This window comes from Euprymna scolopes, chromosome 3 (assembly GCF_053919585.1).
Source record: "Euprymna scolopes isolate OS-2025 chromosome 3, ASM5391958v1, whole genome shotgun sequence".
Lineage (NCBI taxonomy): Eukaryota > Metazoa > Mollusca > Cephalopoda > Sepiida > Sepiolidae > Euprymna > Euprymna scolopes.
Genome location: NC_136484.1, coordinates 89296833 through 89323865, shown reverse-complemented (window position 1 = coordinate 89323865; position 27033 = coordinate 89296833). Strand labels below are relative to the sequence as shown.

At 25.5% G+C, this 27033-nt stretch overlaps 1 protein-coding gene across 3 annotated transcripts in view; it reads left to right on the top strand.

Moving 5' to 3' along the window:
* Window positions 1–27033, top strand: part of LOC145257147 (acid-sensing ion channel 4-A-like) — a 98357-nt gene that overhangs the window by 7676 nt on the left and 63648 nt on the right. For all 3 annotated transcript variants that reach the window (XM_080115639.1, XM_080115638.1, XM_080115637.1), the window contains exon 2: window positions 22345–22505. In XM_080115639.1, the coding sequence (XP_079971765.1) occupies window positions 22385–22505 (121 nt within the window). In that variant the 5' untranslated portion in view covers window positions 22345–22384. The remainder of the gene's footprint in view (window positions 1–22344; window positions 22506–27033) is intronic.

Here is a 27033-nt window from a genome sequence, read left to right as displayed (position 1 = left end):
TTCATTTTTATTTAGAGAAAGGTGTACAGGAGAAAATATATTCGTGTATTAAAGACAATTGGAGGTGAAAGGTTCTCTTTGTATTTGATTGTAATTTATTAAGTGTGTCTAATAGAATGGAGATATTTTTTTTATTATTTCGCGACCATCTGCGGCATTTATTTGGGCACGCCTCTGTTTAAGAAAGAGAACAAAATGAAAAGAATAGAAGAAAGAGTAATCCACGCGAACGAAGAAAGAAAGAAGCTTACAGAAACCAGTAACTCATTACGTTCGTTCCCATCGCATCTCTGCTCACTCTCCAGTTAAATGTCGCTGCATCAACCGATCATTTGTTTCTTTTTTCATAATTTTGAATATAATAAATGCCTGCGAAATGACTTCTTAGTTATTTATCAATTAACGATATGGATGATTATCCTTCTTTCCTACAAAAAACTAGATGTGACACAAGGGTTTTTTTTCGCGAGTATGGAGAATCCAGTTCCTCCAAGAAAGTAATCTGTGAGGTTTTAAAAATAGCCTGGAACGGGTTTATCAGAATTTACTCATACAACTGACAATGAACCAATTCCCCTCATCCAATGAAGCGGCAATACCTGTGACGATGGCGTGTCAGGACCGAACAAAGCTGTCATGGTACCTACGTTTACAAATTATATGGACTCTTCCTCTTCATTATAAAGACAGGAAGTACATGTATCTCGATGTTAAGACAACCCTAACCAGCGGAGCAGCAGTTTTTAGTTCAGCGGCATGAAAGCCAACCGAATTAAGGTCATTATTGAAATGGCTGCCTTTAGTTTATCAAGGCGCCCCTCTGGCAAGATGATTGTGTGGAAAATTTTAATCAAGATTCTAATTAATTGATTGAGTTTAATTTAAATTATAAAATAAATCTAATTGAAATGATTTTAGAATTGGCATACAAAATATTCTTTATCGTGACCGATTTTATTTCAAATGTCATCCTTTGTACTGAGTGACGGTGAATGCTAAAGCTTTAATTTCATTGATTAAAATTTCTTCCCGGGTTAACAATGACAGATGAAAAAATAAGATAAAATGAATAACTCAAAATTGAATTGTTTGTATTCCTTTTATACAACTCAGAAATGGGCGTAAAATCATTATTGATTTTGGCAAGTTCCAACGATTTGATTTTCATAACCTTTCCCTGGAACTTACAAAAATGATTTTCTGTCGACAGTTTTATCGGAAAGAAGCGGAAAGGTTTGGTCGATTGTATAAACATATTGATATATTCCATATTTGATAAATGTCAACTGTTGCTAAGGCCTACTAATTCTTAAACAAGATCCAGCCCCATATTCTTTTTAAATAAAAACAAAGTTTTCATTGATCTACTAATCAAAAAAGACAGAAAAATGCAATGAGAATTGTGATTGTTGAGCGAATCACAAACCTCCATGCAAGTGAAAAAGCTCAATGAAAGAACTAACACCTGGAGACAGACTGGAAAAAAGGACAGAGTTGGCGACCAATCAAAAACAGAAGTCCAAAAGACTAAAAATAATTATTTTCCAAATCTAACCTCATCTCAAGGGGAAAAAAATCTCACAGAAAACTTCCAACCACAGACTTAGCTCCAGTCAGGTTACTCAATGTGTCTTTTCTCCTCAACAAGAACAGCATAGCTTTAACATTTTTTTTATTATTGCTTATAAATATGTATTCAAATAAATATTGTTATTATTCACGGTGAATTTTCCTTGTTTTGGAGTTGCTAACAAAACCAACCTCCTACATAAGTCCTTGATATAGATGAATTCACAATAATATTCTGCAAATCTTTAAACAGAGTGTGGACGTGGAGCGATTGACGGAGCAGCTAATAGGAATGGATGTGCTCCTTGTGATCTTGGGCTATGTTTAGTGTCAAGTCACTCAGAATATCATACTGAATGTCTACCTCGGGCCATGATAGTATCATATCCTTACCACGGAATACCCAGGCAATTTCAATAGGTCAAATTGCTACTCATTTAGGGGCGCTTACTTGATTCTTCTTACCCTTGTGTCACATATTCGTTATGGCGGTGAGTACATAATAGGACACACCCAATCTAATACTGGGCAGTTGGACTAACGTTAAACCATACTCTTATATGCTGTATTTATATTTTCTTCAATATACTTCGTTTCACTTTCAATTTTGAGTTCATGTCTTTTCTACCGGTTCACAAGAACATATTCGACTTCAATTTAATCAGAAGACAAACTTTTAACCAGAAGACTAATTTCCGATATATTATCTAAAGTGTGCAAGTGCATAGTTAGACAAAAGGTGAATTCCTAACACGAGGAAAATCTAGCTCTCTAAGGACACTTTAGATTGGGACAAAAATTTAAATTGCCTCAGTCTAGAAGGATTTGTCCTTCAATAACGGGAGATGAAACAGACACTACATTTTGAATTATTTATTTGCTAAAAGTTAGAAACTATCTAATGTAACAAATTAGATATAATGCCATCAAATATGTATGGTAATAGGGAGTCTTTTATATCATAGTTGACTCTCCTAATCTTGCAGTCGTTATAATACTACATTTACTCTAGGGGCGATCCTACTTAAAATAGTCCCAAAACATTTTAGAAAATTTGGTTTCTGTTCTGCAAGATCTACAGCTGATTTACTAACTTTAATATCACACGGATTAGTGAATCTCCCGACAGAGACTTCGTTTCTAGAGCAATAGCTTTTGACATATCAAAGACTTTTGATTCTAACTATGGAATAGTTGAAAATGTTCTCTCAAATATTAAGTCCTTTCTCTATGAGAGGCTTATAAGAGTAGTCATAGTATCAACACTGGTATCTCTCAAGGTTCCATCCTGCCCCCATAATAATCTCCCAAATCACATTCTTAGATCATTCATTTATGTAGACGAGACGACAATCTATGGCAACACTTCAAAGGCCAGCAATGACCAAGATCTTTCTGATTCTATCTCTTCTGATCTTCAGAATGTGGTGCAATGGGGAAAAATATGACTGATTAAATTTAATGAATCTAAAACCAACTTCCCTCCTTTCATCAAAATTGCTCTGACCGTCAAACGCTTCAACTGAAATGAACGGCTCTCGTCTTGGGGAAGCTCCATGTTTTAACAAGCTTCTGGAACTGATCTTTACTCCTGATCTGAAATGGAACACATACATCAAATCTGTTGCCAAGATCGTCAGGAAAATGGTTGGAGCACTCTACCACTCACTGCCAATGCAATCCTTTATCTGTACAAGAGCCGAATCCATCTTCAAATGGAATACTGTTGCAACATCTGAGCAGGAACTGCTCAGCCTGTCCTATCTAGCCTTGATAAATTTCAAAACCGGCTTCAAAATCTAGTAAGTTATCCCTTTTTCTCTTCCCTGCAACTTCTTTTATACAGAAGAGACGTTGCAAACCTGTCTTTGCTCTATCATTATTTTCATGGCAATTGCTCTACTGAACTCTAATCTATGGTTCCTCCTTGCCAAACTTTCACAAAAAAACACTAACTACAACCACTATAAACGATTTTTCCCACTGTCTATCTGTGCCTAAATCTAAATGCAGATTTCATGAAAAATGCTTGTTTCCCAGAATTGCCCGCCTGTGGAACCCTCTTCCACTGTCCTGCTTCCTGGTTGAATACAAAATTGTAGCCTTCAAATCCAATGTAAACAAGTTCTTGTTGAGCTGTCCCCATAAATAATCAAATTCTGCTAAATTTTCACCATTAATGATTATTATACTAACACCTTACATTCGCTAACCCTTATCCTCGAATGACCTTCAGACGTTGGTAAGTTGTGACCCCAAGTAAAAAGAAATTTGTATTTTATTCTTTATCAATATAAATATTTATAAATTCATTGGCATTCGGAAGTGGGACAAAAAAACTAAAACAGCAACAACAACAAAAGAATAGTAACCCTGTAACAGCGTGCATATGAACGCATTGGAAAATATCAACAGCAGCCGTAAGATAGCTGGCTTGCAAGGAGTTTTGCAGCATTAGCCGGAAAAAAGACATATGCAAATTAGGAAGTGTGTGCGACAAGAAAAAGAAAAAAAGGACACCACGTGGTAGGGTTGAAAAAGATGAACATGTAAATTCGAAGACGAGAAAAGACTGGCTATGGCTAGCTGGCTAGCGTGTGGTCGGTGAAAGGAAGAAAAAAGATGGACATGTGGCCCCGTAGTGGTAGTAAGAAACTTTTTAAGGTAATATCGAGATGGGGAGAAAGAACAACGATAATAAACGATTTATGTTAAAAAGAAAGAAAAGCCGAAATTTATTTAATTTTGTTTGTTCATGCGACGTTACAAACCCCCTTCCTCCTCAGAAAAGCAAGTCAATCTCTAAATAAAAGTGGGATCTAAGTAGGAGAAAAAAATAAATAGGAATGGTGGGATGACTGGTGTCCTTCCAAGATAAATATGATTAGGGTGAGGAAAATACAAATTGACAGTGTGGATGAAACCACTGTCAATAATTTCCCCCATACTTTATTTGTGCCTGAACCTAAACGTAGATTCCATGAACAACGCTTCCTTCTTAGAACTCTCTTTCGTTTTCCTGATTTCCAACTGACTACAACATGGTCGCCTTCAAGTCCAATGTAAACAAACTCTTGATGAGCCGTCCCCTTAAGTTTCCAAATTTCTACTATTAAAATTTATATTAAATTATAAAAAATAATTTAAATTTATATTACATTATATAAAATAATTTAAATTATTTTTTATAATAAAATATAAAAAATAATTTAAATTTATATTACATTATACAAAATTATTTAAATTTATAATAAATTATAAAAAATAATTTAAATTTATATTACATTATATAAAATAATTTAAATTTATAATAAATTATAAAAAATAATTTAAATTTATATTACATTATATAAAATAATTAAAATTTATATTAAATTATAAAAAAATAATTAAAATTAATATTACATTATATAAAATAATTTAAATTTATAATAAATTATAAAAAATAATTTACATTTATATTACATTATATAAAATAATTTACATTTATAATAAATTATAAAAATAATTTAAATTTATATTACATTATATAAAATAATTTAAATTTATATTGCATTATATAAAATAATTTAAATTTATACTAAATTATAAAAAATATTTAAATTTATATTACATTATATAAAATAATTTAAATTTATAATAAATCATAAAAAAAATTTAAATTTATATTACATTATATAAAATTATTTAACTTTATAATAAATCATAAAAAAAAATTTAAATTTTTATTACATTATATAAAATAATTTAAATTTATATTACATTATATAAAATAATTTAAATTTATATTAAATTATAAAAAATAATTCAAATTTATATTACATTATATAAAATAATTTAAATTTATAATAAATCATAAAAAACCATTTAAATTTATATTAAATTATAAAAAATCATTTAAATTTATAATAAATCATAAAAATAATTTAAATTCATATTAAATTATATAAAATAATTTAAATTTATATTAAATTCTATAAAATAATTTAAATTTATATTAAATTATAAAAAATAATTTTAATTTATATTACATTATATAAAATAATTTAAATTTATGATAAATCATAAAAAATAATTTAAATTTATATTACATTATATAAAATAATTAAAATTTATATTAAATTATAAAAAATAATTTAAATTTATATTACATTATATAAAATCATTTAAATTTATAATAAATCATAAAAAATAATTTAAATTTATATTACATTATATAAAATAATTTAAATTTATATTACATTACATAAAATAATTGAAATTTATATTAAATTATATAAAATAATTTAAATTTATATTACATTATAAAAAATAATTTAAATTTATATTACATTATGAAAACTAATTTAAATTTATATTACATTATATAAAATAATTTAAATTTATAATAAATCATAAAAACAAAAAAATTAAATTATATAAAATTATTTAAGTTATATAAAAATTACTTAAATTATAAAAAATAATTTAAATTTATATTACATTATAGAAAATAATTTAAATTTATAATAAATCATAAAAAATAATTTAAATTTATATTACATTATATAAAATAATTTAAATTTATATTACATTATAAAAAAAAATTTAAATTTATACAAAATTATAAAAAATATTTAAATTTATATTACATTAAATAAAATAAGTTAAATTTATAATAAATCATAAAAAATAATTTAAATTTATATTAAATTATGAAAACTTATTTAAATTTATAATATATAATTTAAAATAATTTAAATTTATATTACATTATATAAAATGATTTAAATTTATATTTCATTATATAAAATAATTTAAATTTATATTAAATTATAAAAAATAATTTAAATTTATATTACATTATATAAAATAATTTAAATTTATAATAAATCATAAAAAACAATTTAAATTTATATTAAATTATAAAAAATCATTTAAATTTATAATAAATCAAAAAAAATAATTTAAATTTATATTACATTATATAAAATAATTTAAATTTATATTACATTACATAAAATAATTTAAATTTATATTACATTATATAAAATAATTTAAATTTACATTACATTATAAAAAATAATTTAAATTTATATTACATTATGAAAAATAATTTAAATTTATATTACATTATATAAAATAATTTAAATTTATAATAAATCATAAAAAATAATTTCAATTATATCAAATTATTTAAGTTATATAAAAATTACTTAAATTATAACAATTAATTTAAATTTATATTATATTATATAAAATAATTTAAATTCATAATAAATCATGAAAAAAAATTTAAATTTATATTATATTATATAAAATAATTTAAATTTATATTACATTATATAAAATAATTTAAATTTATAATAAATCATAAAAAATAATTTAAATTTATATTAAATTATACAAAATAATTTAAATTTATATTACATTATATAAAATAATTTAAATTTATAATAAATCACAAAAAATAATTTAAATTTATATTAAATTATAAAAAATAATTTAAATTTATATTACATTATATAAAATAATGTAAATTATTTTTTATAATAAAATATAAAAAATAATTTAAATTTATATTACATTATATAAAATAATTTAAATTTATAATAACTTATAAAAAATAATTTAAATTTATATTACATTATATAAAATAATTAAAATTTATAATAAATTATAAAAAATAATTTAAATTTATATTACATTATATAAAATAATTAAAATTTATATTACATTATATAAAATAATTTAAATTTATATTAAATCATAAAAAATAATTTAAATTTATATTACATTATATAAAATAATTTAAATTATTTTTTATAATAAAATATAAAAAATAATTTAAATGTATATTACATTATATAAAATAATTTAAATGTATATTAAATCATGAAAAATAATTTAAATTTATATTACATTATATAACATAATTTAAATTTATAATAAATTATAAAAAATAATTTGAATTTATATTACATTATATAAAATAATTTAAATTTATAATAAATTATAAAAATAATTTAAATTTATATTACATTATATAAAATAATTAAATTTATATTACATTACATAAAATAATTTAAATTTATACTAAATTATAAAAAATATTTAAATTTATATTACATTATATAAAATAATTTAAATTTATAATAAATCATAAAAAATAATTTAAATTTATATTAAATTATAAAAAATTATTTAAATTTATAATATATCATAAATATAATTTACATTTATATTATATTATATAAAATAATTTAAATTTATATTTCCTTATATAAAATAATTTAAATTTATATTAAATTATAAAAAATAATTTAAATTTATATTACATTATATAAATTAATTTAAATTTATAATAAATCATAAAAAACAATTTAAATTTATATTAAATTATAAAAAATCATTTAAATTTATAATAAATCATAAAAAATAATTTAAATTTATATTACATTATATAACATAATTTAAATTTATATTACATTCTATAAAATAATTTAAATTTATATTAAATTATAAAAAATAATTTAAATTTATATTACATTATATAAAATAATTTAAATCTATATTACATTATAAAAAATAATTCAAATTTATATTACATTATGAAAAATAATTTAAATTTATATTACATTATATAAAATAATTTAAATTTATAATAAATCATAAAAAATAATTTAAATTATATAGAATTAATTACGTTATATAAAAATTACTTAAATTATAAAAAATAATTTAAATTTATATTACATTATATAAAATAATTTAAATTTATAATAAATCATAAAAAATAATTTAAATTTATATTACATTATATAAAATAATTTAAATTTATAATAAATCATAAGAAATAATTTAAATTTATATTAAATTATATAAAATAATTTAAATTTATGTTATATTATATAAAATAATTTAAATTTATAATAAATCATAAAAAATAATTTAAATTTATATTAAATTATAAAAAATAATTTACATTTATATAACATTATATAAAATAATTTAAATTTATTATAACTTATAAAAAATAATTTAAATTTATATTACATTATATAAAATAATTTAAATTTATATTAAATTATAAAAAATTATTTAAATTAATAATATATCATAAAAAATAATTTAAATTTATATTACATTATATAAAATAATTTAAATTTATATTTCATTATATAAAATAATTTAAATTTATATTAAATTATAAAAAATAATTTAAATTTATATTACATTATATAAAATAATTTAAATTTATAATAAATCAAAAAAATAATTTAAATTTATATTACATTATAAAAAATTATTTAAATTTATAATATATCATAAAAAATAATTTAAATTTCAATTACATTATATAAAATAATTTAAATTTATATTTCATTATATAAAATAATTTAAATTTATATTAAATTATACAAAATAATTTAAATTTATATTACATTATATAAAATAATTTAAATTTCAATTACATTATATAAAATAATTTAAATTTCAATTACATTATATAAAATAATTTAAATTTATATTACATTATATAAAATAATTTAAATTTATAATTAATCATAAAACATAATTTAAATTTATATTAAATTATAAAAAATTATTTAAATTTATAATATATCATAAAAAATAATTTAAATGTATATTACATTATATAAAATAATTTAAATTTATATTTCATTATATAAAATAATTAAAATTTATATTAAATTATAAAAAATAATTTAAATTTATATTACATTATATAAAATAATTTAAATTTATAATAAATCATAAAAAATAATTTAAATTTATATTAAATTATATAAAGTAATTGTTATTTATATTACATTATATAAATAATTAAAATTTATAATGAATTATAAAAATTATTTAAATTTATATTACATTATATAAAATAATTTAAATTTATATTACATTATATAAAATAATTTTAATTTATACTAAATTATAAAAAATATGTAAATTTATATTACATTATATAAAATAATTTAAATTTATAATAAATCATAAAAAATAATTTAAATTTATATTAAATTATGAAAAATTATTTAAATTTTTAATATATCATAAAAAATAATTTAAATTTATATTACATTATATAAAATAATTTAAATTGTTATTTCATTATATAAAATAATTTTAATTTATATTACATTATATAAAATAATTTTAATTTCTATTACATTATATAAAATAATTTGAATTTATAATAAATCATAAAAAACAATTTAAATTTATATTAAATTATAAAAAATCATTTAAATTTATAATAAATCATAAAAAATAATTTAAATTTATATTACATTATATAAAATAATTTAAATTTATATTACATTACATAAAATAATTTAAATTTATATTACATTATATAAAATAATTTAAATTTATATTATATTATATAAAATAATTAAAATTTATAATAAATTATAAAAAATAATTTAAATTTATATTAAATTATGAAAAATTATTTTAATTTATAATAAATTATAAAAAATAATTTAAATTTATATTCCAGTATATAAAATAATTTTAATTTATATTACATTATATAAAATAATTTAAATTTATATTAAATTATATAAAATAATTTAAATTCATAATAAATCATAAAAAATAATTTAAATTTATATTAAATTATATAAAATAATTTTTATTTATATTACATTATATAAAATAATATAAATTTATAATAAATTATAAAAATTATTTAAATTTATATTACATTATATAAAATAATTTAAATTTATATTACATTATATAAAATAATTTAAATTTTTACTAAATTATAAAAAATATTTAAATTTATATTACATTATATAAAATAATTTAAATTTATAATAAATCATAAAAAATAATTTAAATTTATATGAAATTATGAAAAATTATCTAAATTAATAATATATCATAAAAAATAATTTAAATTTATATTACATTATATAAAATAATTAAAATTTATAATAAATTATAAAAAATAATTTAAATTTATATTAAATTATGAAAAATTATTTAAATTTTTAATAAATTATAAAAAATAATTTAAATTTATATTCCAGTATATAAAATAATTTTAATTTATATTAAATTATATAAAATAATTTAAATTTATATTAAATTATATAAAATAATTTAAATTCATAATGAATCATAAAAAATAATTTAAATTTATATTAAATTATATAAAATAATTTTTATTTATATTACATTATATAAAATAATATAAATTTATATTACATTATATAAAATAATTTAAATTTATAATAAATCATAAAAAATAATTTAAATTTATATGAAATTATAAAAAATAATTTAAATTTATATTACATTATATAAAATAATTTAAATTTATAATAACTTATAAATAATAATTTAAATGTATATTACATTATATAAAATAATTTAAATTTATATTAAATTATAAAAAATTATTTAAATTAATAATATATCATAAAAAATAATTTAAATTTATATTACATTATGAAAAATAATTTAAATTTATATTTCATTATATAAAATAATTTAAATTTATATTAAATTATAAAAAATAATTTAAATTTATATTACATTATATAAAATAATTTAAATTTATAATAAATCAAAAAAATAATTTAAATTTATATTAAATTATAAAAAATTATTTAAATTTATAATATATCATAAAAAATTATTTAAATTTATATTACATTATATAAAATAATTTAAATTTATATTTCATTATATAAAATAATTTAAATTTATATTTCATTATATAAAATAATTAAAATTTATATTAAATTATAAAAAATAATTTAAATTTATATTACATTATATAAAATAATTTAAATTTATAATAAATCATAAAAAATAATTTAAATTTATATTAAATTATATAAAGTAATTGTTATTTATATTACATTATATAAATAATTAAAATTTATAATGAATTATAAAAATTATTTAAATTTATATTACATTATATAAAATAATTTAAATTTATATTACATTATATAAAATAATTTTAATGTATACTAAATTATAAAAAATATGTAAATTTATATTACATTATATAAAATAATTTAAATTTATAATAAATCATAAAAAATAATTTAAATTTATATTAAATTATGAAAAATTATTTAAATTTATAATATATCATAAAAAATAATTTAAATTTATATTACATTATATAAAATAATTTAAATTGTTATTTCATTATATAAAATAATTTTAATTTATATTAAATTATAAAAAATAATTTTAATTTCTATTACATTATATAAAATAATTTGAATTTATAATAAATCATAAAAAACAATTTAAATTCATATTAAATTATAAAAAATCATTTAAATTTATAATAAATCATAAAAAATAATTTAAATTTATATTACATTATATAAAATAATTTAAATTTATATTACATTACATAAAATAATTTAAATTTATATTACATTATATAAAATAATTTAAATTTATATTATATTATATAAAATAATTAAAATTTATAATACATTATAAAAAATAATTTAAATTTATATTAAATTATGAAAAATTATTTTAATTTATAATAAATTATAAAAACTAATTTAAATTTATATTCCAGTATATAAAATAATTTTAATTTATATTACATTATATAAAATAATTTAAATTTATATTAAATTATATAAAATAATTTAAATTCATAATAAATCATAAAAAATAATTTAAATTTATATTAAATTATATAAAATAATTTTTATTTATATTACATTATATTAAATAATATAAATTTATAATAAATTATAAAAATTCTTTAAATTTATATTACATTATATAAAATAATTTAAATTTATATTACATTATATAAAATAATTTAAATTTATACTAAATTATAAAAAATATTTAAATTTATATTACATTATATAAAATAATTTAAATTCATAATAAATCATAAAAAATAATTTAAATGTATATGAAATTATGAAAAATTATCTAAATTAATAATATATCATAAAAAATAATTTAAATTTATATTACATTATATAAAATAATTTAAATTTATATTTCATTATATAAAATAATTTAAATTTATATTAAATTATAAAAAATAATTTAAATTTATATTACATTATATAAAATAATTTAAATTCATATTAAATCATAAAAAACAATTTAAATTTATATTAAATTATAAAAAATCATTTAAATTTATAATAAATCATAAAAAATAATTTAAATTTATATTACATTATATAAAATAATTTAAATTTATATTACATTACATAAAATAATTTAAATTTATATTACATGATATAAAATAATTTAAATGTATATTACATTATATAAAATAATTTAAATTTATAATAAATCATAAAAAATAATTTAAATTGATATTAAATTATAAAAAATAATTTTAATTTATAATAAATTATAAAAAATAATTTAAATGTATATTCCAGTATATAAAATAATTTAAATTTATATTACATTATATAAAATAATTTAAATTTATATTAAATTATATAAAATAATTTAAATTCAGAATAAATCATAAAAAATAATTTAAATTTATATTAAATTATAAAAAATAATTTAAATTCATAGTAAATCATAAAAAATAATTTTAATTTATATTACATTATATAAAATAATTTAAATTTATATTACATTATATAAAATAATTTAAATTTATATTACATTATAAAAAATAATTTAAATTTGTATTACATTATGAAAAAATAATTTAAATTTATATTACATTATATAAAATAATTTAAATTTATAATAAATCATAAAAAATAATTTAAATTATATAAAATTATTTAAGTTATATAAAAATTATTTAAATTATAAAAAATAATTTAAATTTATATTACATTATATAAAATAATTTAAATTTATAATAAATCATAAAAAATAATTTAAATTTATATTACATTATATAAAATAATTTAAATTTATATTACATTATATAAAATAATTTGAATGTATAATAAATCATAAAAAATAATTTAAAGTTATATTAAATGATATAAAATAATTTAAATTTATATTACATTATATAAAATAATTTAAATTTATAATAAATCATAAAAAATAATTTAAATTTATATTTAATTATATAAAATAATTTAAATTTATAATAAATTATAAAAAATAATTTAAATTTATATTACATCATAAAAAATAGTTTAAATTTATAATAAATCATAAAAAATAATTTAAATTCATAATAAATCATAAAAAATAATTTAAATTTATATTAAATTATATAAAATAATTTAAATTTATAATAAATTATAAAAAATAATTTAAATTTATAATAAATCATAAAAAATAATTTAAATTTGCTAATTTCCACTACTAACGATTACTACTATATTTTCCCATTGACTGTCGAACACTCATTAACCCTTGTTAAGTGGTGACTCCTTTCTTAAAAAACAAAGGAAGCTATATTGTCAGCGTGTTAAAGTGTTGGTTTTGGTATTTGAAGTATTGGAAGAGGGCAAGTGCTGTAGCTGTTGGTCTGGGGATAGGCGTTGTTCTGGGAATGAGTGTTGACTCTGTAAGGATAGGTTTTATTGGTATATGTTCCTTAAGAGATTGTGTGATCTTTTTTCCCTTGTTTCTTATTCGTTTTTTCTTTTGTGCTCCTCATCATAGTCAGAGAGGATTTCCTTTTTATCATTGTATCCTGCTGATTTTACCTTCATCGTCTATGGAAAAACTGAAAAATCACAGTTTCAATTTACGTGGGAAACGAAATATTTTAAAAAATGTTTTTTTTTGCGCACGAGAGGAACGTGCTAAAATTAAAAAAAAAAAACATGTAAAGAAAAAACTGAAAAGAGGTAGAGAGAGGCGTTAGTAAGAAGAAAAATAATTGCCATACCTCCATAGCTTATCAGACGTTTCAGATATGGTAGGTTACGTCACAACCCGAAGGTAGGCCAAAACAATAAACAAAATAAATAAAAAATACTAAAGAGAGGAAGAGACAGTGTTGCTGCATTCCCCGTCCCATGAAAGAGGAAGACCGGGAATCAGCACAAAAGATGCGACTCCTTTTTTTCAATAACAGATGCCACATACTTATTCATTAGGTTTAGGCTATTAGCTACTATATCATGTAGTTTTATAACACAATTTTAGACACATTAAGTCATTATAATAAAATGTTACATTGCATCATAGGAGCAACGCCATCACAATCATGACATCTATAGAGGAAGGAGTCCCTATTTTTCTCTATAAATATTTAGTCTTCCCACTGCTACCAGTTGACACTGGGACCTATTTTACATTTTTCTACGATACTTCCATTGCACCCATCGTAACTGGTTATAAGCTACATACACAAAACATAATCTTTCCATTACCCGATTAAAAATTCTCAAAATCCGTCTGATCTGATCAGCTGAGACCAAACAATTCTGTTATTCCAGAATCCATTTCTACATACATGAACGAACGCTCAAGAAATCTTCCAATATGGCAGCGCTCTCTACATGATGCAATTGAGCTGAAAAAAAATAATACCAAATAAAAACATATTAACCACTCATAAACTTAAACTTAAAGTCTGTAAACCTTACACTTATCTATGCACAGAGTGCCTATACACCCCCCCCCAAAAAAAATTACGGGTACCATTATGTTATGGCGTTAAATGTTAATAAACGAATGGAAACGAACATGTATTCACATAGATTACAGGCAAATCGAGTTGAGCATTCCTCAATAGTGGGGCGTGTGCAGCTGACCTGCTTGGTCACGTGCCAATCTCTAACTGCCGAGCACCGGTACTCGATACCGGAAGTGACGTCACCAGTGGACGTGACGTCATGAGATAGTCCATTAATCCCATGGAGGCGCGTCTCCCCGCCCCCAAGCTTTTTGTTCGTAAAAACTGTCAGTACCATTTTCTTTTAGGGTTTACCATCAATGGCTCGGTAAACTTTCTCCTACGAAACGACCGCCATAGTTCAGGTGTTGGTTGAGGAGGTTCAAGATCAAAAGTTTCGAAGACAGTGTCAATCGGCTCATCTTCCAATGGTGGACTGTTGCTCGTTTCAACTAATCGACATTTTTGTTGGTTCTGGTGACGTTTGTGGGTATATGTTGATCCTGGTACGATATATACCATGTCATCGACTCTCTTAGTAATTGTACCCACCTCCTAGAATGATGTGTTGTTTTTATAAACACTTTTGGAAAACACTTTTTTACCTGGTATGAAAAGTTTACTGGGTACATAAGTGGTCACTAGTGGCCTTGACTGTTTGTCAAAAAGAGATCTCATTTTCCGCACAAACATCGTTTCTGCAGATGAAACTGCTGTTGGAGTGTTCGGGTTGGGTGTAATCCTATACACGCGTAAAAATTGTTGCTTTGGCTTGGGGAATTCTTTTGTCGCGGGTTTTTTAGCTTCCGGCTTTGCAGTTTCATTTTTTTTTTTTTGCCACCTTTGGCAGATTCCGTTGAAGCTTCCTTTTTCGATTTTCCTGTTGCTGTGAATGGGACGTTTCGTTTTTTCTTGAAAACGTGCAGAGTGTTTTCTTTTAGTTCGAATCTTGCAGTAGCGTTTGTACATTTTCCTAGTCCAAGTGAGAATACTTCTGGAAATTCCTCTTTTAACTCGTCCTTCAGTTGTTGCTTCGTAGGAGATGTCCTTTTCTCTTCCCTGCAATCTCTATCATACAGAAAAGATGTTGCGGGTTTGTCTCTACTTTGTCGTTATTTATGGCAAGTGCTCGACTGATCTTCGATCTATGGTCCCCCCTCGCCAAACTTTCACAACAAACACTCATTTAACTGAAAACACTATCAATAATCCCCCCCCACTCTTTATCTGTGCCTAACCGAAACGTAGATTCCACGAACAAGCTTCTTTCTTAGAAGTGCACGCCTGTGGAACTGTCTTCCGTTTCCTGCTTTCCATCTCACTACAATATGGTTGCTTTCAAGTCCAACGTAAACAAGTTCTTGATGAGCCGTTCCACTTAAGTTAGCAAATTTACCGAATTTCCATTACTAACGATTATTATATTGTCCAACTGACTACTGTACACTCTTAACACTTATCCTCGAGTGGTCATTGGGCCTTGATAAGTGGTGATGCCTATGTAAAAAAAATATAGCCACCTCAATTTTTAGTCTAATAAAATATGGCCACCTCGACATTTAGTCTTATAAGACTGATGATGAAAAATTAATAAAGATTAATTTTATTCTTATTTCCTTTGGTTCTAATAATGTATTTTATATAAACATAAATAGTTGTTTTTTTTTAATAATTTCTGTGTCTGTCAAATAATTTACACCGCTAAAATACATATTTACCCTAAATTACACAGCTCAGATATTAACTTATTTTTTAGGTAAGTTTTTCGACTTTTTGAGGTTTTCTACTATGCTTTTTAAGACAACTTTTTTTAAACTTTGGCAGAGACAAGTAGTTTTCGAGATATAAAGACATGCATTATGCACTGTACTGCAGTGGTCGCAAGATTTGTACGCCTGCGCGATAAACAAAGCTACTTCTCTTCGACTGTCACTGCCATCCCCCAATTCTTTGGGAGGTTTATAGTCTTTGCGGGTGGGTATGCTGACAACTAATATCAAGGTTAAATTTGGGGCAAATACTTTGACCCCCCCCCTCATTAAATGGGGTATCTATTTTTACCATGGCCAGGTTACTGGTGTCTATTCCGAAAGCTGTCCTTGACATGGGGAAGTTGGGGTGGCTATTCCGAAAGCCGTTCTTAATATAGTACGCTGTAGTTTAATTTTTTTGCAAGGAGGCGGCATGTTTCCACCGGGCAACGCCGGTTAACGTGTCATTCTATTATAATAATCTTATTGCAATGAATTGTGGAGTCGGGAAAAACAAAGAATAAAATATTTGGTCAGTAGGATCCTCTCAACCCTTTCTAAACAATAAGCCACCCACTGTTTTCCGTTTTTTTTTTTTTTTTTTTTTTTTTAATTATCACCATAAGTTTCTTTCATTTCATCAAAAGTCTCCTGTGGTGTGCGTCCTTTCAAATACAAAAACCGGATCACTGCTCAACATTCAACAGGTTCCATTTCACGCCTGACTCAGTTCAAACACCTGTAAAACAGAAACCACAATTAGTTCAGAGCTGTAATTTGCCACATAACCCGTAGAGATAAAAATCATTGCACATGCAAAATTTCAGCTAGATCAGACAATTGGAAGTGGGTAAGGGGCATTACTTATTGTACGCCCCCGTACATTATTTCTTTTCTGTGTTTTTAAAATAATGTTTACATTACAAGTATTTTTATAATATTTTAAAATTGTTTCATACTATAATTGTTGATTTGAAAGTTGTACCATATTGATTCAGACAGATATAATTTTCTCTATTTTTTGTATCATTTAGATTGTTTGTTTCCGTCTACGTTGTTTTTTCCACAACGTTTCGGAATACAATCCTACCAAGATGAGAACAATAGTCCAAATAATCCAAAAAATAATTATCATGCCATATCTAAAAAAATATATACAAACATCATAATTGTCTTTGTGGTAAATCTTGAACGTAAATAACATCGTAACTTATTTCTCTGGAATGGGGGCGTTTTAACATTAAAATACTAAATAATAAAATCAGAGCATCTAATTTGATTTTATTGTTTTAGTTTATCAGTTTTTGTCTTTCTTTCACATACACACACACACACACACACACACACACACACACACACACACACACACACACAGCAAATGACCGACGATAACACATCGATTTAATATATATATATATATATATATATATATATATATATATATATATATATATTTACTTGATTCCTCCAGCCTTGACAAACGTGTTTTAAATATTCTCTCCAGTGCTTTTTCTTTTAATGATTTGGAATTCATTCCATTTGCGATTTTTTCCAAGGAACTCTGCCTTTTAGATCATTTTCGACCATTTGGAATTTACCCATTGGATTGGGCATTTTTAATTCAACCGTTTTGGATTTTACCATTCTTGGATTTTTTACTCTTCACCGGACTATCCATTCATGTGTAATCTTTTTATCATTTTTCTTTTACTTCATATTCCCCTTACCTCACCCTCTTTTTAACCAAGTAAGATCTGTGACTTACTTGTAGTTTCATTAAATACTTTTATATGCAAAATCCGATCCCGCATTTTGCTAATTCCTGCCCTCTGATGAGAAGGAGAGTATTTCTTCGAAACTCCGCGGATTAAGGACTATCCACTTATCTTGTGCTTCCTTTTTTAAAATTAAATATGTTTTTAACTCTTTTTCAAGATGTCTTTTAACATGTTTTATTAATCATTTGTTCATATATATATATATATATATATATATATATATATATATATATATATATATATATATGTATATATTAAATCGATACGTTATCGTCGGTAATTGTTGGTCGACGTAGATGGTAACCAACGAGTCAAGATTCATTACTGTAGCTGCATATTTGTAGGTGGCTGTCAACTTGAAAGACCACTAAAACCCGAAAGGAGCTTAAGACTAGAATGTGACTTTGATTTTTTCAAGAAATCCATACATGAAAGACTTTCCTGCAGAATTACTCTATGCCTTGTAGAAGTGAGAATCCTCAAATGGATGACAAGGAGAAAAGTTTGATCCCAAGTCTAAAAGATAATTAACTGTGGGTAGATCAGGTGTTTTCTTTTGATGTGGATGCTGAGATAGAAATTAACGGGAAGAATACAGCACCCGTCAAAAAGTCCAGATTTGCGAAAAATGTAAAGGGAGAAATGAAATAAAAAAGTAATCTATTATCAGATATCAAAACGAACCCAAATAATCTGTGACCCAATTAGTCAAGGTAAGAAGAGATTATTCCTAAGGAAGGGTTACAGAAAGTTAAATTAGAGCTATGGTTGAAAATTGCCCAAAAAAAGGGCCAGCGAGAGAAATTAGAGTCCTTTTTATTTTAATGGCAGGCCCGGAAAATACCGGATCACCCTGCTAGTTGGAAGAGTTGGCTGCGGATGTAACATACATTTCCTTTATAAACGGAAAAACAAAGTCGAAATTATGAAACAATATTCCTATGAAACATGATTATCTGGAGATATTACCGGATGTTTTGATGTCAAGCTAACCCGGGGGTCAAGGATGAGTTACTGGGTACTTGAGATGATTATCAACATCGCTAGTTGAAATTTACCTGATCTAGATGTGGGGGGAGAGGTAGCTGATTATCCAATCTGGACGAACCAAGGGGTGATAGATTGGACAATCATTGGTTAGCTGAGACACCCCGGCATGATCCTACCCACCCCAGCTATGGATACATCAGGGAAAAATCAGATTTTTTTGGAGTTTTTGAAGAGACTTCACAGTGAGTCGACGCAAAGAAACTGTCCACCGCTCCCCATCCCGCCGTTCGATAAATACTCGTGCGTTAACCGATTGAAAACAAGAATCGCTTATTGAAGAAAACTGACTAAGACCCTATTCGTCGACTATGTGACTACCAGAAAGAGAAACATGCAAACGACATTTTATTTCTTTTAATTTGATCCCCCTGTGAAAAACTGTACATATTTAATATTTTCATTTTTTCTTTCGTGAATAATTAATTATACGAAAACTACAACCAGCGTCGGTTATTATTATTGTTAATACTTACGTAAAACGTAAAAGAAGAACAACCAAGTTGAATGATCTTTCTTTTTAGCAGAGGAAAGAGGATAGCAGATATCATCCACTACTGAAACCGATGTCATATCAACCCTATCTCATGAGAGCGACTAGAGCTGTGTCGCAAAACTTTGGTGGATGTCCTAACCACCTAGAACTACACATCGTGTGCCTTGTCATCAACTGTGGGTTGAAAACGTTATATTGAGGTCCGCGACAGGAATTCAGCCCACAGGAAAACAGCCATACTAGACGAACATAAAAATAAAAGAAGTCCTTGTAACTATGTGACCATTGCGACCTTCTTCGGGTCTCATCTTAACCGAGGGAGGTCGGTTCATCACATGAGACGTTATAAATCTAATTTTGTTTGCTTCTTTTCTGGCAAATCAAGAGGTGACAGTTGTTAATTGGTTAACAACACGGGCTAATGACCTCAGTATACCAAGTTCGAATTCAGCTCATTTTCATTTAGGATTTTGGCAATTTACACGTGATTTCTCCTGTAAGTACCCAATGTCTTCTAGAAAGAATTCTGGCTAGAAAAATATCGGGGAAACCAATGCTAACAATAGAATCATACAATATCATGAGATAGAATTGGATAACTTGGATTATTCGGACTGATGTTCTCACCTTGAGTGTTATACGCACAACGTTTCGGCCGATGTAAACTCTGACCTTCTTCAAGTGCATCCTACCCAATTCAGGAATTTTTCTGTCAAACTTGGGAATCCGCTCGTAATTTCGAACGTAAATCTTCATTTAATTCACGAGGTTAACATACTCTTTTACCGTCAGCCATGACCGGATAGAAGTTTTAAGTAATTTGCAATTGTATTCTTCTTATCGCCCTTATTGAAAATTGAAACTTTAAGTTACGGAAGAGTGCCACTTACAACTGAATTTTACCTAATATCTTATCCGTTACGCCACGAGTCCTAACACTCTAGATAAGAACATTAGTTCGAATAATAATAAATAATCCAAATAATAAATCATCATCTCAAAAATTCAAGAACGGAATGAGATAAATTCAGAAATAATGATATAAAAAGGGAACTAATCAACCACTTTGGAGAAATCATCGCATAAAATATTCAACAGAATTTGAGCTGTATATTTATATTGTATTGATAATGTAAAATTAATGCAAAGGAATAAGAATTAAAGGTTTAATTGAGAAGACAGTTAAAAGGCATCAGGGTGGAAACGGTGCTTACAGCACTCTTCGTTGCCTGAAGTTCAAAACAGACTTTAAAATATAGTAGATAATGGTCTCTTCTACCCATTACATCATTTTTTTTTTTACACAGGATATCGTTGGTCTCTCTCTAGTCTATAATTACTTCAAAGAAAGTAGTTTTACTGAGCTCCGATCTCCGATTCCCACACAGTTACAAGGACTTCTTTTATTTTTATGTTCGTCTAGTATGGCTGTTTTCCTGTGGGCTGAATCCCTGTCGCGGACCTCAATATAACGCTTTTAACCCACAGTTGACGACAAGGCACACGATGTGTAGTTCTAGGTGGTTAGGACATCCACCAAAGTTTTGCGACACAGCTCGATTCCCTTTTGTAAAAAATCCACGCCAAGAATTCTCTTTGTTAGCAAATGAAAAAAAAAAAAAACTTTTCGTTTCTTTTTCTGTGTGGCTAGTGTCAGGTGACATTTCCATAAACAGAACTTCTGCCCGTGGAATACATTACTGCGGGACTGTTTCCCTGCATGGTCGTCTTCAAATCCAACGTCAGCAGATACCTGTTATAAAACTCAAACTTAGATCTTTCTATTAATCCCTTAATGGCATTCTTCCTCTTTCTTCCTCTTCCTCTTTCAACTAGACTCCATTCTAGACTCGTTAACTTTTATCCACAACCTTGATAAGTCATTACCGATTAATAAAAAAAGAGAGGGATGTCCAGAGAGACATTACACTAATAAATAAATTGCATTAGAGCTAATTAATATTTGCCGATACTGTTCGCATTTTACTTTCCACATTTCATTTTCATTATTTTCAAAGAATATGTAGTTTGTTAATTTGCTACCTTTGTTTGTTTGTTGTGAAGCTTTGTTTTTTTTTTTCCGAATATTTTGCAGCTCAAATAAAATGAATTTATAAATGTCTTTTCCAGGCTGACAAAACAAGAGTCGGACATCACCCAATCTACAAACATGACTGTCAAAGAAGTTGTTAGGAACTTTTTGGAATGCACTTCATTGAATTCGGTACCTTTCGTTATTACCGCCCCGAATTCATGCATTAAGTTTCTTTGGGTCAGCATTATTGTGGCAGGTAAGTTTCTTAAAAATTCATCACCATAAAAAAAAAACAACATATGTTGAGGTTGTCTTTTTCTAATGCGTGGAATTTCTTATTACGTGATGACGGGGTGGTCTACAATTGATAAACAATCACGTGATCACGCATATCCATAAGTTCACTTCCTCTTTTCGGTTTAATGCCTGAAGCGATATAATTGTTATCCACTGTTCCTATTATGTCCAGGTAATTTCTGTAAAAACGATGCCCCTTACACATATCAATGAGTTCATCCTTCGTATATATCCATGTATTAGGAAAAATAACGTGTGTGAATAATTCAGTGCATTATTGGTAAGCACAAGTACATCCTCGTATACTTTTATAAGAAGGTTTTAGTTATTTTTGTTCATCTTTTTTTGTTCCTGTGAAAGAATAATTAAGAAAATAAACGTGTATGAAAAAATAGTTTCATAACTACGCAGAGGGTTCTGTTTATTAGTGAATGTCTTGACAGCTAACGTTGGTAATAAAAAAATCACCTCTTAACCTAATTTCGCAATCAATAAAATAAATGAAGAGTAAAAAGAAAAATTAAAAAATAATAATAAATAAATATACAAAATGGTATGAAAAAAAAAAATGATAAAAATTGAACAGCCGTAAAAATTTAAAATGGCCTGGAATTTTATGTTAAATTTATATATGAAACTGATCCTGTATTCTAAATTAATTTCTTTAATTGTTTCGTCTTCTTTCTGTTGTTTTTCGGATACTAAAATTTAAATTATTTATCTGCTAAAAATATAATATGTAACATGGCACAAGGTCATCAAAAGTGAGGGGTCGTTGGTTATCCTCTCTCTTACATTATCTATCATACTCTTAGCTAGAATCTTTTTACTCATCATATTATCACATTTAATCTAGGGTTATCATATTTCAAAGATTGCCAATGTGTAAACTTATATATATACCTCTGATCTTAGCCAGAATGCAAGATTTACTTTGAGTTATCGATGATATATTTTTTTAGTTAATTTTAAATACATTTATTGAACTTTTAGCCCCGATCGTAAGTTTATGATGATATTGTAGATACTATTTTACTCTCTTTTCTTAGTTCTTAAAAAGAGTTTAACTCATGGTATAGTCGTATTTTAAATTATTTTATTAGGTTTATGATCTTTATTTTCGCTCTGACGACATACAGCAAGAGATATCAGCATTTGATGAAAAGACAGTTAGGGTTAGACTAAAAAACATATCTTTAGAATGGTGGTATTCGTTGAATTTTCCCAAACTGTGCCTCCTATTTATCGTCATGGAACACTTTTAGAGAGTCACCTAACTTAAAGAAAATATGTCTGAAAAATTCTGTCATTAAACGTGCATTAACTGGAAGTATTGCTGCTGAAGTAGAATACAAACATACGTAATTTTACATGGATAATTTTTATTTATTTATATTGAATAACATTAAGTGCTACTATAAATCGAATCGTTCTTTTTCTTTTTAAATGTAACTTAAATGTAAAAGTAAACAGTGAACGTATTTTAGTCTTTAAAATCTATGAAACAACGAATTAATTACTTTTAACGCATAAACACACAACTTTTCCGTTTTTAATTTTTTAAACTTAATATTAATAAGTTTCAGTGCAAAATCATTTTATTTTTTTCTCTTTTTTAATGCAATTTTTATGTTTTCTAATGCTTTTTGTAAACATTTTTGATTCATTATCGACAGACTAACTGTTCCACAAATCTTGTTTGCTAGGACCTCAGCGATGATGTAATTTTCACTTCACAAATCTTCATGACATATTTTACGAAGGCCGTGCTTAAAGTAGTTTTTTTTTATTCTAGACCATCCTTTCATTGCAGACTTTCTGTCTATCCCATATGTGTTAATACATTTAATCTGACCGATAATTTCTGTTCTTCTGGTTTCAACTTGAGAAAAATCGTATCAACGGACTAACAACCGCGTGGATCAAAATCCAATAATGTGACTAGCATCGACAATCGTCAAAGATATGGATTCCCTCCCGTACTTCTCGATTCGAGCTGCTTTTATACAGCCTGTAATTCCTTTCATTTGCATGTGTGCGGCTCAATTTCGCAAGACTTTATGAGACTACGGTTAATAAAACTTCGGGTGCCAACTATTATCTCTCTCTTTCTCGCCTGACTTCGCCCAACGTTCACACGCGGTAAAACTTCTGTTTTCCTTTTTCTTAACTTTAAACAATATGTCCCCTGATCTCTAGATCACATTTTATACTCTTCATCAACTGTGGCGGTCATCTTTCCTTATTCGACCTCTGAGGTGCTTTGTCATCCTCTTGCTGCACATCGCTTTTTACCGTTTCAATTTCAACTGGCCCAATGTCGAGAATATGTCTTGGTAGCCCGTCTACCGCAATGTTGTTGCTCGTATTACTCTACGTGTCCTTTGCTTCACTGTGTGGTACATCGCATCCCTGGGGGCTTCACCCATACTTCATCCCAGAGTTTGATGGTCCCTGTTGTCTCTTTCTCCCTGCTTGCCGACTCAACCCTGGGATGCCTTCAGGAGTATGTGAATATCGACAGGTGTGGAATTGGCTCTTGCACTTGTCCCGATCTACACGACATGTACCAGTAGACAGCTAGCTCGGACGAGATGATCCCTCTCACTGCCACTGCCTTTATTGTCTTGTGGTTTCTTTCCACAATCCCATTGCCACTAGGTCTATTGGCAGCACTGAAGAATTGACAGATATTTCATTTTTTTTATTACATCCGCAATTGCTATCGATCTAAATTTGATACCATTGTTGGTTAGCAGCTCTTTTACCGAACCTCACTCATGTCAAGGACTGTCGCTATTTCATTGGCCGTTCCACCTCGCAGCCTTCTCCATAGGGCAAGGCAGCCAAGGTTACAGTCGATCATTGTCATGTAAAACCCACTCCTGCAATGGGTAACATCAACTGCTAGTCTTTCCCAGGTCCCAGTCACACCTTGTCCTCTAGCTTCCTGCGTATTGGAGCAGGGTCTATTGACTGAAAGCTGTTGAAAGTCCTGACTACTTGCTTTACTTGTTCCTTGGGGACACTCGGGTCGATTTTTCTCACCAGGTATATGTTGTGGCCTTATTTTAGGGGTTCACAATATCAAACAGGAGAGTCTGTAAAGTCATGTCAACGATTAGGCTGGCATGGAATCTCTGATTAGAGAGTCCAAAAATGGCTGCCTTTCACAGCGATGGGAGAGTCCATGTGAAGACAGGAATAGGGGTGTCAGTTACCCCAGAACACCCCCCTCCGAAGATTTATTTCCCTGAAATATAATTCTTTCTCTTAGGGTTGACTTCCAAGGGGTCCGTCAGCTTCCTTTTTCTAGTGGAACGACGTATTTCCGTACTGGTTTGAGGAGGTTCCAGATCAAATGCCTCATATACGAGGTCCATCGTCTCTTCTTCAGATGGAATTTCACTTGGCTCGTCTGAAGTGCGTTTGCGAATTTGGTTTAAGTGTTTCTTATGTGTGGAGTGTGGTCCTTCCACCATATAGACCATACGACCGATCCTGTTAATGATCGCTCCCCGCTCCCAGAAGGTACTATTATCTTTATGCATTTGGAAAAATATCTTTTCTCCCGGCATGTAGTTCTTCTTGGGTATCGTCAGCTTGGTGTGTTTTACCTGCTTTGGTAATAACTTATCAAAAACTGGCCGTATTTTCCTTGCAAACATTACTTCCGCTGGAGACATCTGGGATGGTGTGTTTTCGTTGGGCGTTATGCGGTACACCTGAAGAAATTGTTGTAGGGCTTTTTCGGATGGCGTGTCCTTAGCCTTCTTCAAAGCTCTCTTCAGTGTGTCCACAAATCTTTCCGCCTGGCCGTTTGAGCTGGGGTGGTATGTCGGAATTGTAATGTGGTCCACTTGGAAGTCTCTAATGAACTCTTTAAAGTCCCCGGACGTAAACTGAGTGCCGTTATCTGACACTAAACAGTCGACCACTCCGAATCGTGCAAATAACTCATGAAGAGTTTTTATGGTGAAGTCCATAGTTGGGCTCTTACATCTAAAAACTTCGGGCCACTTGGAAAAACTGTCCACTATTATAAGGTAGTAGTGTCCATCAAGTGGTCCTGCATAGTTCACATGTATTCGTGACCATGGATAGTCGGCTTTGGGCCATGGACTGAATTGAATAGGTGGTGCTTTCGCAGCTAGAGCACATCCTCTGCATGATTTCACTTTTTCTTCAATGTCCTTGTCCATGCTTTTCCAGTACACGTATGAACGCATGAGGCTCTTCATTCTGGTGGCGCCAGGGTGTCCTGTGTGAAAATCCTTGAGGATTTTTTTATGTATGGTCGCTGGAATAACTACTCTATCTCTGTATAGTAGAACCTGGTCGCACACTGAGAAAGCTTCTGCTACTTGTTCATCCGATTCCAGTTTTGCTTTGGTTTCTTTTATAAAATCGTCACTCTCGGCTTCTTTTCTTATGTCGTCTAGGGTAACCGGAAGTTATTTCACTGTGTTACATAGAATCAAACTGTA